General features: G+C 52.8%; 1 protein-coding gene across 1 annotated transcript in view; it reads right to left on the bottom strand.

The window, feature by feature from the left end:
- Positions 1 to 397: 397 nt before the first annotated feature.
- Positions 398 to 17,000, bottom strand: part of LOC144721528 (adhesion G protein-coupled receptor A3-like) — a 108,218-nt gene continuing 91,615 nt past the window's right edge. Inside the window, exons 12-20 of the mRNA XM_078599202.1 lie at positions 16,640 to 16,915; positions 15,466 to 15,712; positions 14,234 to 14,442; positions 12,871 to 12,998; positions 10,179 to 10,302; positions 8,513 to 8,661; positions 7,192 to 7,287; positions 5,451 to 6,204; positions 398 to 4,626 (exon numbers count right to left, since the gene is read on the bottom strand). Coding sequence (XP_078455328.1) covers positions 3,631 to 4,626; positions 5,451 to 6,204; positions 7,192 to 7,287; positions 8,513 to 8,661; positions 10,179 to 10,302; positions 12,871 to 12,998; positions 14,234 to 14,442; positions 15,466 to 15,712; positions 16,640 to 16,915 — 2,979 coding nt within the window. The 3' untranslated portion in view covers positions 398 to 3,630. The remainder of the gene's footprint in view (positions 4,627 to 5,450; positions 6,205 to 7,191; positions 7,288 to 8,512; positions 8,662 to 10,178; positions 10,303 to 12,870; positions 12,999 to 14,233; positions 14,443 to 15,465; positions 15,713 to 16,639; positions 16,916 to 17,000) is intronic.

The following is a 17,000-nucleotide window of genomic DNA, read 5'->3' on the forward strand; positions in this document are numbered from 1 at the left end:
GGATAAAACCCGTGCGTAGTAGGAAGTAAGATGTAAACGCTGGACTGATGTAATCAGACACATACTTTCTATGACAAATCCTGCACGCACGTCGTTAACCTGCAAGGGTGTGTTCCAGGCACAACAATGCTCAATCTCTGCACGATCCACCAACCTCATGCCCAAGCCAATGGATACCAGTGGTGGTCCACACAGCCCGAGCGCACCTGCAATGCCATACATTCTCCTGCTCGACGAGCAAACTTGTTGTGAGCCACCGACACGTTTTGTTGGCTGGATAATAGCCCCAATTATCGCCGGGCTGCCACTCAGCACTAACAAGCAGGGCAGAGCGGCATGCTCGCTGAGAGGTGGATTTGGCGTGTGCGCACAAATGGAGAGGCCTTTTGAGAATGTGTTTTCGTAAAGTTTCAAAAATAATGCTTTTATTTCTTACAATTACACGGCAATTAAATACAACACCGAATGCAGCTTAAAGGAGATTTATCATGCTTAACAAAAAAAAGGACAAAGTAGACTGAATGTTAATTTATGAATTATATATTAAATTATTTGTTTAAACAGGGGAAACAAAAAAAATGACGGCACAGGGGCAACACGGCCGAACTGTGAATATACCACTGACGCGTTTCGTGTTCATTTCCTTCCCCCTCTTTATTGTAAGTACCATTAAACGACTGACTTTGCATAAACAGGTAGGTGATCTTCTCCCCAGCAACAAGGATAATACCATCCATCCCTCCATCACATTTGGATTCCCCAATTCATTTAGATCCTACTGCACAATTTCCACAGCACGAATCATCGCGTATCGGTTTTAATTCTATTGCAAATACTGGCGAGTGCCTAACGCACACAGTGCCGTACATTAAAATGATTCCTTCATATCATGCATTTAACTAAGGCAGGGTTTCTCAACTTCCTGTCCCCGTGACCCACTGTTCACATTTTTCCATGAACACCAATCTTCCCCCCTTCGAACACTCCCTTCACATACAAGTCGTTCCACGCTGCACGCGTCTGATGATTGGTGAACACGCCCACGTGACGAAGAAAGGGCCAATTCAAATAACAATGGAGATTCTAGATTTGAAGCTTTCGTGACGGCAAGGATTCATACTCTTAGGTTCTTCCGGTAGAGTCACGTAGGTAAAAATAAATAATAAAAAGAGATAATATAAATAATATAAATAATAATATAAATACAATTATTGATATTAATAAAAGAATAATAAAATATGTATTTCATAAGAATGATTTTATTTCTATTATTTATATTGTTTATTATTATTTATTTTTACCTACGTGACTTTACCGAAAAAGCCTAAGAGTAACAATGGAGATAATGTGCAATTTAAGTTGCATGTGTGTGACTCGCACGAAGCGGCAGTGCAGTGGTTAGCGCTCTGTGCGACAAAACCCAGCGGCTCGAGTTTGATTCCCGCTCACAGCCAACACCAGGTGACGATTATCTAAACCGGCTGTGGGTCTCCCCGAGGTCGACTCAGCCTCAAATGAGTACCTGGTGCTGTGTGTAAACATCTCCACGAGGGAGACATAGGCTGTCGGGCGTGGTGCTGGCCACCCACTCCCTCGTGTGCCGTGCCGGCCTTCATCGGTGCTCACTAACAGCACTTGCCCCTACAGTCTGTTAAGGCTATACGGGGGATCTTTGTCTTTGTTGTTTGTCTCCCGTGTGAAGTAAAAACAGCCTTTAAGTTGATGCATATCTCAAAATAAGCCAGACTCTGCTGATGAGACACTGTGCGTCGAAACCGGCCCAGTTTGCTCGTCTCGAAACAACGCAGCTGAAATCATGCACTCCGACAAGGCTGTGCGGCTGGGTCGTGTGAGAAATACTCTGACATTTTAACACGGAGAAAGGCATACGTGAACGAGGCGTATTGTCTGCTTGCTGTTAATCTGAAGCCGTGTCCTCTACGCACACACACATGACCTCTTATCTTAATTTTATTCAGAGCTCTCTCTGTCACGGGGAACAAAAACGCAGTGCCGGATTATCGTAGTAGCACAAGTAGCTACATATGCTACGGGCCCCGCACTGTCAAGGGCCCAGCGCCAAATGCTTTCAAGCTATCAATTCCGAGTCAGTGACTCTGCGCTTGCTCTATTACTGTAGTACTATACCGCCTTCAACTTTTACGAACGACTGTGTGTTTAAGGTTAGCGATTTGTCGTATTTTCTGGCTGTATAGCAAATGAAAAAAAAACAATTACTTTACTATGCGAGTTAAATATGTGTTTTAATTATTAAAGTTTTTTTTTTATTTAGGGCCCCTTTATAACATATGCTACAGGTCACGTACTAGTTTAATCCGGCACTGTACAAATGCACGCTCAAAGCACAAAGCCATGTCCATCCCGATCTGAGGTGGCGTTCTCTGAATAACGTTTTTACCAATCATCAGGCGCACGCAGCTTGTAAGTGACTTCATCTGTCATCGAACGGAGATCAGTAAACGACGTGGAAAGGCGGACAATGGTGGCTCACCACGAAACCCCGAACTACGGATTGAGGGGCGTCGCACGCGGTCCATCGCCAACACCTCCACTGATTGTCTTCAGCCGCGGCACGCGACGTCTCGCGCTTCTTGGGTTTTCGTTGATCGCATTCCTCACTTTCGGGCGCGCGAAGTGTTCACAGGCGGGGCAATGTTGAGTTTCGACGACCGCACCGCCTCGTGCTTTGAAAAGCAACTCTGGAGCGGCTGTTGTGGAATCCAGCGACGGGCGCACACGCGGTCGGCTGAACAGGCGGCCGCGCAGAGTCCGTATTGCGAAGAGTCTTCAGCAGCAGATTTGTTGACGAGTGCTTATTTAAAAGAAAGGAAAACCGCAGAGGAGTGACGCATCCCGGTAACAGCTCCTGCACGTGCTGCTCGGTCCCCCGCGTCTCAAATGATTCCGCTCTTGTTTCGCAAGCTTCGATATTCATTTGTTCTCGTAATAAATTCATTTGCTAATGTTCCGCATCGGTAAAAAAGTATGACGTTCGGTCATCGATTCCGAATGCGTAGCTATTCACACAGACATTTCTCTTAAACACAACGAAACAATTGGAATACTGCTGCGATAATGATTTAGTCCACGAGCTAAAGAGCTCAACCCTGCTATACGTCGTAACAAACTTTACAAAAAACTTTGCAGCATCGTTGAAGTTTTTCTCGTAAGGCACTTGGAGGATCTGAACGGCCGTTTCTTCTTTAAAGAAAAAAACGTCTCGCGATTGCAACAAATGAAATAGTCTAAGTGCATCTTTGGTCTTTGTACGCAGACGATGACAACGGGCGCTGGAGGGTTTGCGAGTGGGGGCTTCAGCGGCAAAAACGACCCGGAGACAACAAGGAGAGGTTCACGCCGACGTCTTCATCACGTTTCTCGAGCGCCACCGAACAACTTGTGTGCAAGTGGTAAAAACAGACTGAAAACCCAAAGTGACAAACTCTATATTACAACGAAGAAGTTCCTGTGACGTACATAACACACTGTACACAAACTTGCGCATCGTGCATATATATGTGAAAACACACACACACACGCAGATAGGCACGAGCACGCACGCACACTGATTTAACGTGTGCACGGGCGTTTTCGCACACGCGCGTGACGCTACACGGTGGTCTCGTTCTTCCAGTGGCCAGTCCGCACGCTGGCCATGCTGTCGGAGCTGAGCAGGCCGATGCTCTGCCGGCTCCCCTGAAGCGCTCCGTTCTGGCTCGCCAGGTTGAGGCCGTGCGAGCGCCGCTCCCGCGTGCCCAGCTCGATGGTGATGGTTCTGTCGGATGTCGTAGCCGGTCCTCCTCCTCCTCCTCCCGGCGCCCGGTCCACCGCCTCGGTGGACGAGGGCGAGCGGAGCGGCCACTCTGCCAGCTGGCCCGACCGCCCGCTGCCCTCGTCGCTGCTCCTGCACGGCAGCGTGCTCGCGTTGTCACTGCTCTCCTGCTGGCTCAGTCCGGTGGCCGCCGCGCCGGGCCTGGCGTCGACGCCCGTGGCCTGCAGCGCCTCGCTCGAAGCCCTGGCCCTCGCCCGCGTCTTCAGCCGGCACCTGCGGCTCCTGCCGTGGCTCGCGAGCGATGCCGACGTCGGCGCCGTCGCCCTGGCCGCCGCCGGCGCCGCCGTCGCGGCCGCCGCCGCCGGGGCCGCCGCGGCGCCGCCGTTGCCGCGGCGGCCGTCCTGGTCGCCGCCGGCCGCGAGAGCGGCGCCGCCGACAGCGGCGCGGTCGCCGCTCTCCTCGCCGTCGACGCTGGTCGGCACGTCGTACGCGTACTCGCGCAGCACGGCCAGTCGGCTGGCCCTCTGCTTCTGCGCCTGCGTCTGCTGCTGCCCGTGGGACAGCGAGCTACTGCCACCGCCGCCGCCGCTGTTGCCGCCCGCCCTAGAGCGGCTGCCGCCTCCGGATCTCGCGCCCGAGTGGCGCCCGACGTGCCCATTGCCGCTGGCTCTGTGCTGCCCTCCCTGCACCGCCGCCGCAGACGCCGCGGCCGCCATGGCGCACTCCACGGGAACGACGTGCATATTGAGGTCGCGGTCGATGGAGTGCTCCGTGAGGCTGTTGGCGTCACAGGGCAAAGGCGCCATCGGTGCCAGGCCTCGGCTCCGCGCCACCTACGGTCGGTGGGATGGCACAAAGAGGAACACAAAATTCTAGATTTGATTGTTCTCTTGCACATTGACGACGTTTGCCAATTTCTCTTGTAGCCCCGCCCACCACCCCCACGTTCCATTCACTGGCTACCACATTCAGATAAGCCCCTCCCCCCTTAACTTGTATTTAAGGGCTGGTCTCTTGGAATTTTGCCTCACTTGATGCAGTAATTTTAGCTATGACGGTCCCACCTGATGACGGAGACTTGTGTTGCCTCCGAAACGTCGTGATTTATTATTTTATTTATATTATTACTTTTAGTAATTTTATTTTTTACCTACGTGACTTTACCGAAAAAAACTAAGAGTAGGAACACAAAAATATTATTAAACATCTCATTCCATTAGTGTACGACCCTCTGTCAATACGCTGATTTATGAGGGCTTCGCCATCGGTCACGGGGTTTGTTGATCATATCACACTGGTCAGTAGCAGGTTGATGAAGGGAGAGGCCAAGAACTGGTTCAATTATCATTTACCACAGATGTCAGGTCCGGTGGGTTCTGAACGCAGTTCCCTAACCACTTCATCAACTTTTATCATGGATTTGAACCAAAATCCATATTTAACTTGTCTGCTGGACAAACACGTGAACCATATTTTGCACCTTTTGTGGCTTTGTCTGCAAATTAACGTTCCACATTGAGATACTGCTATTGCCACAACGTCGTCCAGTGCGCCACCCACCGCGCCGACGCTCCGAGTGAAACGCACGAGGGCGCGTTATCAAGAATCACAGGCAGAGAGAGGAAAGCGACGCCGCGGCAAGAGGAGCGCAGGTCACCTGCAGGTTGGTCAGCTTGCTGCCGTTGGTTGCAGTGGAGTGGGACTTCTCGGCCACCGACGAATCGCCGCTGCCGCATCCGGTGGCGGGGCCCGAGCCGTTGATGGTGAGCGACGTCCCGGACGGCAGCCTGGAGCCGGTGCCCAGCTGCAGCGTGTAGTCGCGCCCGGGGGCCCGGCGGGGGCAGCGCGCGCGCCAGCACTGCCACACGTCCCTGCGCCGCGCGCCGTGGTGCGCCAGCAGGAAGAGGCCGAGCGCCGTCGTGGAGGCGGCGTAGAGCGCCGCGTACGCGTGCGACTCGACCCTCCCGTCCCGGTGAGCGACGGCCAGCGCCCCGAAGGCCCAGGCGGCCGTCGCCGCGAGGAACGTGCCGGCCAGCCCCGCGAGGCGCGCCCCCGGCGGCAGCTCGTCCTCCGGCGCCTCGGCCGGCGCCTCCGCTTGCGACGCCGACGCCGAGTCGGTCGCTTCGGGGCGAGCGAGGGCCTGCTCCGGCAGGCTCACCGGGCCGACCGGGCCACAGCCGCCCCGTTCTTTCTCCTCTTCATTGTTGTCGTTGTCTCTGCCGTTGGCGACGGCGATGACGGTGGTGGCGCCGCCGATGGCCTGCGACTCCTTGAGGGCCTCACGTTTGCATCGAGAGCGCATCCTGCGCAGGCGGGCGAGCGCGCAGGAGAAGTAGATGCACGCGATGGCAGTGACGAAGGCTGCGGGGCCGTAGAAGGCTCCAAGGCTGGGCTCCCACGCCATCCAGCAGCTTCGCAAGCGGAAAGCAAACAATGCGGAAGAAGGACAGGCTTCAATCAATTGTTTATAAGGTGACCATTACGTGTGTAAAGATTAAATGAATCGTTTAAGTTTTTCGTTAACAATTTGAGTGATAAGCAACAGTTATTTTCAACTTTGTTGTTAATGTAGTGGTTCATTGCTGAGGTTACATCATAGCCTATGTGCCATTAGAAAGGGGTGAATGACAATGGGAACACATAACATTTTAACACGTACAAACGTTGTATGATTGTATTGATTCCCAATGCTATCTCAATGGTGCTCATGGAATGATGTAATCAGTCAGATTCAATTCAGGTCCCTTACAGAGCAGTCCAAAACTTCTCGTTTGAAAATGGCCCGGAGAAGCAGATATGCCGGAACTACTTCTGAGATCCCTTCAAGTGATCTCTCTGGTCCGTACGGTAGTGGGGCAGCACTTTCCCACTTGCTCTGCCACTGACAGCAATGCTCTTTGCATGACAGTCAAGCTGATAGTTTTCATTCTCAAAGCTGGCATTTAGCCAACCCAATCCTTAGCTTTCATTGTGAACGTAGATATCGATAATAATAGACGAATCGATCGTCACATTCCTAAATAACCACCAGCTTATTTTACCAGATAAAGCCCACTGAGCTATACAGCTCTTTTTCAGAAGTGACCTGGCCACAAATGATAGCTCAACAAAGTGGCTTATCGTGTGGAAATTTATAGCAGCAAAATAATCTAAACGCACGTTTCTAAATGTGGAGGGAAAAACCGGAGGACCCGGAGAAAAATCCACGCGACCACGGGGAGAGAGACGTGCAAACGTCAAATATACCGGCGTCGGGGTCTGAATCGAACCCACGACCTCCTGCATACCAAGCAACGTAGTTAACATCTCGCCGCCATATAAGTCGGGCGACATGGACAATTCTTTCCGTGGAACGCGCATTCCCACGCGACGCCGTGCGCCAACACGGAGCCACTCACTAGGCAGAGCTGTCGGTGCTGCCGTAGTTTTTGATGTTCGCCGCCGCCGTGATGCCGCATATGATGATGGGAATTCCTCCTCCGATCAGATAAAACCTGAGCAAAGCAAAGGGGCACCGTTAACGGGGCGCAATTCAAAGCACCGCTGGCCCTGGCCGACGGCTGCCCGCAACGTGGAACGCGCGCGAAAGATTCTGATTACGAGCGATAGATGTAGCGCTCGCTGGCACGGGCCGTGTTGTGACAGATGGTGGTGCTGCCCGCAGAGTGTGCGGGGGGGGGGGGGGGACGGTATCGCTGATAAAGTGACCCTGTGGCTCGGCTTACACAGCACCAGACTCGGTGCCTTAAACTACAAGCACGGACGGACGGTGTGTAACAACTTGCATTGTATTCAATCGAGATAGCGTAACAAATCGCAATCACTTGATTAAACACTTGGATTTCAAAAGGAATTTCTTTGTAAATAAACGTGTCAATGAAATGGAGCATCTCGGAATTGTACAATTGGATTTAGAGAGTCCCTGGGTCATGGGGTAGAAAGGACCATACTTCACCACGCTGATCAGTATGGGTTGGTGAAGGCAAGGAGCACAGGTGAGGCACCATAGAAGTACAGTGCAACAATTAATTTTGCTGCATTGCCCTCTGCTGCCGACAACCCCAGAGCTGTTAATTGTTGGTGGCCACCCATTCAAGCACCATCTCGGCTCAACGCTGCTAAGCTACCTAGACCTGACGACACATTTAACGACACACAAAGATGTGTTCATGTACAGCTGGAAGACGCAACTCCCATCATGCTTTGGATGCAAATCATTTGACAAAGTGCGATGTTCTCAAACAGAGCTGGACGTCTGGTTGGAAGATAGTTAAACATCTGACCATATCAGCCAGAATACTCCATTGCAGTGATAATTGAAACTATTAATTTTTTTACCAGGTAAGACCCACTGAGCTATGGAGCTCTTTTTCGGAAGTGACCTGGCCACAATTGATAGCCCAACGAAGTGGCTTATCACGTGGAAATTCACATCAGTCAAATACTCTAAATGCACATTTATGAATAGGGAGGGAAAACCCGGAGGACCCAAAGAAAAATCCACACGACCACGGGGAGAACATACAAACTACAAATATACAGGCGTCAGGGTCTGGATTTAAACCACGACCTCCTGTATACCAGGCGAGGTAGTTAACATCCCGCCACCGCGGCACCCCTATTGAGAGCAACAGAGCGGTGACGTTGGCGATTTGCCTCGTCTCTGTTGGGGCGAGCTCGCCTCACCGCCCGCCGCTCGTGTCTCACGTCCCAACGTACCGGAGCATGGGCCGGGGCTGCGGGCCCAGCGCGGCGTCACCGGGCTGGGGTGGCGCCCTCCAGCCACGCAGCTGCTTGCACAGGTTCCGCGCCAGGATTCCAAGCCACAGCAGCGACGCCAGCGATGCGTAGTGCAGCGCGATGCCCACCTGGCACCCGTACGACAATGACGACGACGACGCGCGTCAACGGATGGTGCCAGCGTAGCCATCGAGCGAGCGGGTGGCGCGCGATTGTAGCAGGGCCCACGGGGCAGAAGGGGCTCAGCCTTCGGGGCTACGACGAGGGACGAGATTTGACGAGGGTATCCCCCCCCCCCCCCCATTTTGCTCCTTTCACCAGCGCCGATGCTGACCGTGCTAGGCCACTGAACGGAGTCTATTGTCCTTCTAGTTCAGGGGTGGGGAAGGTCCGGCCCGCGGGCCGTGTAAGGCCCGCGAAATCATTTGGTGTGGCCCTGCCAAGGGAACCGCAGGCGGGACTCGAAATTCAATAAATCTAGGAGCAAACCTGGAAAAGCAGTTGCGAGTAGCAGCATCATCAATACCAGCAGCTAACATCAGACGCCTCACCAAAGAGAAGCAGTTCCTGCCCATCACATTAGGGGTGAGTTAATCAAATGTTTGACCAAATATAACAGGCTAATTTCTAAGTTGATAATTTTGTATGGCCCGCGAATGATGTTTAAATATCCAAATGGCACCTTGACAGAAAAAAGGTTCCCCACCCCTGCTCTAGTTGAAGCAAGGATCACGTGGTCAGTGCTGCCTTGACGGGTCTGTCCAGTGCTCGCCGAGCTGCAATAGCTTCCGGTTGCCGAACGAACACATTATGAAGCCGCACTCATTACACACACAGTGCTTGCCACTAAGGAACCACAATGCCATGCTGATATCGTCAAGGAGCGTGAACCATCACACAAACTACGGTCATCCTGGCAGTGGCTTTTGGCTAACCGTCGAACAAAGACGGTCACTGCATCGTGCACTTTCAGATGTGCTTCTGCAGCCACCTGGAACGCTCTTCCTTCTGATATTAGGTAAGGCACTGGAACTATGCACTTTTACATCTAAATTGAAAACGAATTTCTTTAGAACACCTTTTTGCGTTTAGTTCGTTGTCCTTCCCCCGCACCGTACGTAGCACGCTTGGCTACGTACGGTGCGAAAGACGTTTCAACGTACAGAGATGCCGTTGTCAATCTCCCGCAGAGAATCAAGAGACATTAACTCCAGTCGAAGCCACGACGCACATGGGTTAGATATCATTCGGAGCAGTGACTCGAGACCTTGGTTCATTTCCTGGCCACAGTCTCCATCAGCGATGAGCAGTATCTGAACTGGTCCTGGGCTGCCACCACGTTCAGCAAACCGCAAATGACATTCGTGGTGAAGTACGGTCAAACAAACTCTGTAACAGAGGCCTTCATCCATATGGCACTTTGTCAATCCACTGCTGGATGAGAGCCTCCCTACACTGCGTGGGGTTTTGGGGGCTAATCATCATTATCATCATCATCATAATTAATTATAGACCAACTTAAATCATAAACAACATCTCTCGCCTTCTCTCTTTGAAAAAATCTTCAACCGGGACAAACGAAATGAGAGTGAAAGCCACGCACGCAGAGCGAAATAAAGCCGGACAGACGATCGCGCCCACTCACGGCCTGGCAGACGACGGCGGGCTGCGTGCGGTTGATGCCTCCCGCGAAGATGGCTGTGCCGAGAGCCAGGTGCAGCCACAGGCTCAGCAGCATGTGCCAGCTCTTGTGGCCAACGCGGATCACCCTGAGCACACAACACACAAAGGATCGGGAACTCTCTCCACGTCGCCTTAAGAATTAACAGCTGGGGCAAGCGCTGTGTCGGCGAGCACCTACGAAGGTCAATGCCGCGGCACGACGGGGTGCAGTGGCAAGCATCACGCCCGGCTGTCTTTGTCTCCCAGGGATGATGTTTACAAGTACTCATTAAAAGCCGAGCTGCCCGCAACCGGTTCACTGATATTGGCCGTGATGGGGGGGGGTCACCGGGTTTGTAGCACGGTGGCTAACCCTCGACACAATTACCTCCAGACACAGTGACTCACCACCACAAAGACAAAGATTCCCCGTAAAGCCTGAACAGACTGTTGGGGCAAGTGCTGTTAGCGAGTGGCACCTATGAAGGTCGGTATGGCACACGATGGGGTGGACGGCCAATACCGTGCCCGGCCGCCTTTGTCTCTCTCGTGGCGATGTTTTACACACCGCACCAGGTACTCATTTGAGGCTGAGTCGACCTAGGGGAGGCCTAGGACCGGTTAAGATAATATAATCGTCACTGGTGTTGGCCGTGAGCGGGAATATAACTCGAGTCGCGCAGCGCGCTAACCGCTACACCACCGCTCCCCACACTCACCACTCCACACACGCATGCGCACCTCTTCTGCCTATGCCTGCCTCTTCATCTGCCAAGTGTCTTAAGTGTAGTATATACAGTGTGTTCTACCCGTGACGTGTTCGGCGTCTTGAGTAGCAGCTACATTTAGAGGCGACAAGTTCTGTACTGGCTTAGGGTTTGTGTGCAGCCAACCTCGGCACCTGGGGCCCACGCTGCCACAGGCCACTCTGCGGTGTGTGGGTCAGTGACAGACCCCTGTGACGAGTGCCGCCCCCTGACCGGACCCGGCGGTGGAACTCGGGGGCTCTGTCATCTGGCTCGACAAGACGAGCAGACGATACGATGAGAATAGCACTAAAATGTAGACGCCAAGTGAAGCGGAACTGTGATCGTCACAATCACCCCCTGTACCCATGGACAGTGCCACCGCCGCCACTAGCAGACCCACTGCCACCACTATAATAACTATGTTCACCATGAGCATTGATGAAAATAATGGATTTATGATGAAGGTGGTTCATGATGATTATTATGAATGACGATTATTGATTTTGACAATGACGATTCATTGACAATAATGACAATATTGGGCCAAGACGTCTGTACAAAGTGAGTGCGTGAAGCTCCTGGCATCAGGACTTGGCTGAGCAAACACATAGAGACTGGAGCCTAAGAGTGAGGCCATCGCAGTACCTGGGGTGGAGCGGTAATCGCATTACGCTATGAAGTCGGCGACCTGAGTTCGATTCCCGGCCCTGAGTTTGATTCCAGGCCACGGCTAACATAAGTGGCGAGTGATATCTGAAACCGCCCACCCACCCACCCACTCACCCACCCACCCACCAACTCTCTTCACCCACCCACGCTGAGTAGCCAGGTGAGGAAGGTCACACAACCAAGATGGCCGACATGGTGTGTGGAGGCCTTCATCCAGTCCTGGATTGATACGTGTGTAGTGACATGGAATGGGTCACTACGTAGAATAGCGCGGGTTGCTGGTATATAAGGGGATTTGCAGTTGCAGCAGCCCTGTCTGTCAGCAGGTCACGTGATAAGTCGGAGAGAGAGATGTAGGGCAAAGGTGATAGAGGGGGCACGTGAGGTAAGTCCGGGAACCCGTGAGTAGTTCTAGCAGGGTCGCGTGGCCGGGGCGGTGCGAGGCCACGCTGGGAGGATAAAAGGGGACCCCGAGGGAAGGGTCGGGGCTGTTGCTTGGAGTGGAAGGCTGTTAATAAATTGAGTGCATCCTACTCCGAGTATCTCTGAGTGCATCACTACACATGGGCTGTATGCTACAAGTCACAACAATAACAGCATCCTTTGAAAAACCTCGCCAAGTCTCAAGAATATTTTTCAGGAGGGTCCTGCCATGTATTTGCAGTAGTGGGCGATGTTACTGCTGCTGTATGTAATCCCAACTAAGTAATTCATAGTTACATATTCAGTATTGGATTGTTTAGCCAATACTAGTTACGTAATATTGCGTTTTTTTAGGCTAGAGGAGGAAACTGGAGAATCCGGAGAAAACCCATGAACAACAGTGGGGGAGAGCATACAAGCTCCATGCAGAAAGGCGCCCGAATTAGGAATCGAATTCAGGCCCTTATTAACTATTTTTATTTTACCAGGTAAGGCTCACTTTGCTATAAAGCTTTTTTTCAGTGACCTGGACACAAATAATAGCTCAACGAAGTGGCTTATCATGTGGAAATTAAGAGCAGCCAAATATTCTAAATGCATTTAAATTTAGAGGGAAAAACCAAAGGACCCAGAGAAAATTCCACGTGACCACGGGGAGAGAGACACGCAAACTCCAAATATGCAGGCGTCAGGGTTGGGATCGAACCCACGACCTCCTGCATACCAGGCGAGGCAGTTAACATCTCCCCTGCAGCACCCTGCTGCCCAACATAATCTGCCACAACAACGCTCGTGGCATCAACACTCGCACAGCAGCAAAGTTGTCGGCCGCACCTGTGATGCAGGACGTAGGTGGTGATCAGCGCGAGCAGGCACAGCAGCAGCAGGGCCGAGCACACGTACACGGCCGGGTGGAGCAGCCGCACTGCCGCCTGCTCCCCCGCGCCGGCCGCCACCACGTCCTGCGGGCACAAAACGCACGCACGGACGGTCGCGTCGCGGCGCGTCGGCAAGGCGACGTGTCACTCGTGTCCAAATTTTGGCCGTCTTCGTAGCCCGGCGGCCCTATGACCTCCGCTGGAACGTGGGGTCCCCGATGCAAATCAGAGGTCGCAAACGGGTTTGGATTCCTTACCCGTACCCGGCCGCACCAGGGTCGCAAACGGCTACCCGTACCCATACCCAGCCGGGTACGGGTAGCCGGGTATCGGGTAGGGTACGGGTATTGGGTACCCGGTTGCGACCTCTGGTGCAAATGCGCCGTCTGCGACACTCACAAGCTGCTCCACTGACTGAGCCCGAGAGGAGTGTTCGTCAGGCTCGATGAGCGCCACGGTGTTTGATCAATGAAGTCAGTTGCGCAACATTGGTAGCATGGGCCCTGGAGCTGAGAAATTAAATGGGGTCCCCTGTCTGATCCCTACCGCCCACCTCCCCCAATCGTATCTTGTAGCCAGGTGCCCTGTGCCCCCTCCAGCCTATGGGCTCTGGTGCAGTTGCACTGCCTGCACACTCAACAGCTACACAGCAGTATAGACCACCAGCTTCACATCGAGAGCCTCAAGACTCGTGTAGACACCAATTGACTTGCACCGAGGCTCACAGACTCGCACCGGGACGCAAACGTTTCATGAACAAGAGCGCCCAGGAGGTGGAGCGAAACGTCAGACACCATCCAGAACAACACGCGGTAAGATCCGGAACACACGTCGGAGAGAAAAATATTCTAAACTACAACTATACTATTTTGATTTTACTAGGTAAGGCCCACTGAACTATATAGCTATTTTTAAAAAGTGACCTGGCTACAAATGATAGCTCAACCAAGTGGCTTATCTTGTGGAAATTTGTAGCAGTCAAATACTATAAACGCGTGTTTATCCTAAATGTGGAGGCAAAACCGGAGGACCCGGAGAAAAATCCACGCGACCACGGGGAGAACATGCAAATTCCAAATATACAGGAGTCAGCGTTGGGATCGAACCCACAAACTCCTGAAAACCAGGCGAGGGAGTTAACATCTCGCGCCACCGTGGCGGGATGTTAACTCACCCACCGTTGTGCCTGGGATTTTGGTGGGGAGTCACAGTCGTCATCACGCTTGGTGTCCACTCATGGTCACCTGTGGCTAAAAGAATATATATTTTCGTCACTGATGTCGTTTTTGAAGACGTCGCGGAGCTCAGGGGGCGCGCACCATGAGCACGGCGTAGTTGCCGAGGCGGCCGCAGCGCAGGGTGGTGACGTTGCCCTCCGAGCCGTCAGGCCGGCAGCCCTGCAGGCCCCAGGCTCCGCGCCCGCCCCGGGCCTCGGGGTCCCACAGTGCCGCCACGGGGTCCGTGCCGGGCGAGAAACGGCGCAGCGACACGGCCACCCAGTCCACCAGGTCGTCGGCGCTGAGGCCGTCTGAGCGCAGGAGAGGGATCGCGGTGAGGAGTGGGACTGAGATATCGAGTCGTGGACGAGATCTTTCTGTTTTGCCCAACTGCGTTGGCAGTGCTGCATCAGCACAGGTAACGAAAACTCAAAACATTCGTCAATGAAACTGGCAATTGCTCTTCTTCATAGCCTGCCTGCTATGCCTGAAATGTCACCTATTTTATGCTTTTTTTTTTACTTTTGTGGCAATGTTATCGATGAACGTGCCGAGTGTCCGAGGACGTTTCTTCTTTTTTCAGGAGGGCAGTTAAGCAGCAATGTTCCTACTTTTTGACTCTGTATATATGTATTTCACACTGCCTAAACGTGAACTGTTTATGTTGTAGATTCAAATGTGTTTGTGTACGTGTCGTTACGTGTGTTTGCTCTGCATGCGTCTCTCGACTCCCCGGGACACCCTTGCAAAAAAGATATCCCAGCTAAAAATCGATATTTTTTCACGAGATAAAAATAAATAGTTCACGTGTACGTTCACGTCGGCGTTGGTGAGTGAGGCAGTGGACGGCTCCAGGAGTAGCCTCGCGGTGAACATCCAAAACGATGCCGGCGAATGATCAAAATGGGCTGCGGTGTACTGTGTAGTCCACGATTTGAGATAGAGATAGCGTAGAGATTCACCGACTTACATAAAGAACCATACACTACTAGTCTACGGCTGCAAAGTCACGTCCCATCTCGAGGCCTACCCCGTGCTACCAACCCGGAAAATATTATTGCACCCGGAACACCACATCTAGTATACCTTCCTCTGACAATGACCACTGTATGGTCCTGCTTCTAGGCCTACGCCATGCTAACAGCGATGCAGAAAACCCTCGGTGAGAAACAAAGCTGTGGTTACACTGCAGAACTGAGCAGCAGAGCAATCGATCGACCCCGCACTAAAACGTGCGCACGTTGAACTTCTTTCGCACCGTACGTAGCCAACCAAGGCCATTCGGCGGCGGTGGGGGAAGGACAATGTCCGCAGTCGCGCATCGAGCCACCCACCGATGTTGAGGTAGAGCACGGGCGTCACCACCGCCCTGCGCCGGCCGGCGTCAGCCGCGTCGGACGCGTTCCCTGCCGGCGGGAAGAGCCGCCCGTTGCGGAAGACCACCAGCTGCAGGAGGCAGGTGTTGTCTCCGGGGCTGCCGGGGAGCGGCACCGGCGCGCGGGAACCCCAGCCCGCGCCGGGTCCCGCCGGGCCGCCCAGCAGCGTCGGAGGCAGCTGCACCGACGCCTCGGCCACCGTGTTCTGGGAGTGCGGAGCGCCCGACAGAAAGCGTTTCGGTGATGCGTTTCGGTGATGCGTTCACTCGCGACGATGACCCCCCTCCACCCCCTTCCACCTGCTCTAACTTCTCAGGTGGATGAGACCAAACACGAAAGCCACAGATGCCACCGCACCTCGCCAGCTCTTTCTACCCTCCACCAAATCCTACAGGTGCTGCACACTGTGGACATGTGACCTCTAGAATCTGCCCTAATGGTATCCTGCCGTCTGCTTTTCAGGTCTTCTCTTGCCCTTGGTCACTGGACTCATGGTGACCACTCCAATGCCTTTTTGGCCCTCCCCCAATCCTGCACATACGTCCCACCCAGTGTATGATTAATATTTTTTTTACCAAATCATATCTGCAATACTCACCTGCCCATTTGAACTGTGTATTTTTACATCTAAATCGAAAACACATTTACTTAGGACTGCATTTTTCCTGTTGTTTCTCGCGGGCACATCTGAATTGCACGCTTGGCTATGCATGGTGGGGAGAGAAGATCAACGTACATAGATAACATACTGCCATGTCTTCTTGGTTCTTTCGGTAAAGTCACGTAGAAGAGAAATAATAAAATGATAAAAATAAAACATAATAAATACAATTCTCACAGTGAGAATTCTCAAAGTAAGAATTGCATTTTATTATGTTTTATTTTTTATAATTTCTTTCGGTAAAGTCACGTAGAAGGGAAATAATAAAATGATAAAAATAAAACATAATAAAATACAATTCTCACTGTGAGAATTCTCTCTCTGTGAGAAGATGAATCCCTGCAGTCACGAAAGCTTTAAATCGAAATTTATACTGACATGTGCTCTGCCAGACTTCTACATCGTGTATCCTGCCTTGCCCTGCGTTCGTACATCCTCTGGTGCGTCTGCCTAACCAGTGCCAGCCACTACCTTGCCGGGGAAGTGGAGCAGCGAGTGGGTCAGGTTTCCCGCGTTGCACTTGAAGCTGAGCTGCTGGTCAAAGCCGCCGCTGCCGCTGTAGCTTCCAGAGGCGCCGACGCTACCGCCGTCGGCAGCGAAGGCCGCGGCTTCCCTGCCGGCGCTGTCACGCGGGGCGGTCACCGCGAGGCGGTCGTAGCTCGCCGTCTTGCGGAACGCCGTGCACGTGATGCCCGAGAAGCTGGACGGCTTGATGCGCAGGGCAGTCATCGCGATGTTTGCCGAGAACTGCAGAGGAGGAGGAGGGAGGAGATGGAGCGTGGGATAGCGTGAGGTGACGACTGCTTACATGCACCTCCGATTAGCGCGGTTG

Source organism: Lampetra planeri, chromosome 12, assembly GCF_965212315.1.
Source record: "Lampetra planeri chromosome 12, kcLamPlan1.2.h2, whole genome shotgun sequence".
Lineage (NCBI taxonomy): Eukaryota > Metazoa > Chordata > Hyperoartia > Petromyzontiformes > Petromyzontidae > Lampetra > Lampetra planeri.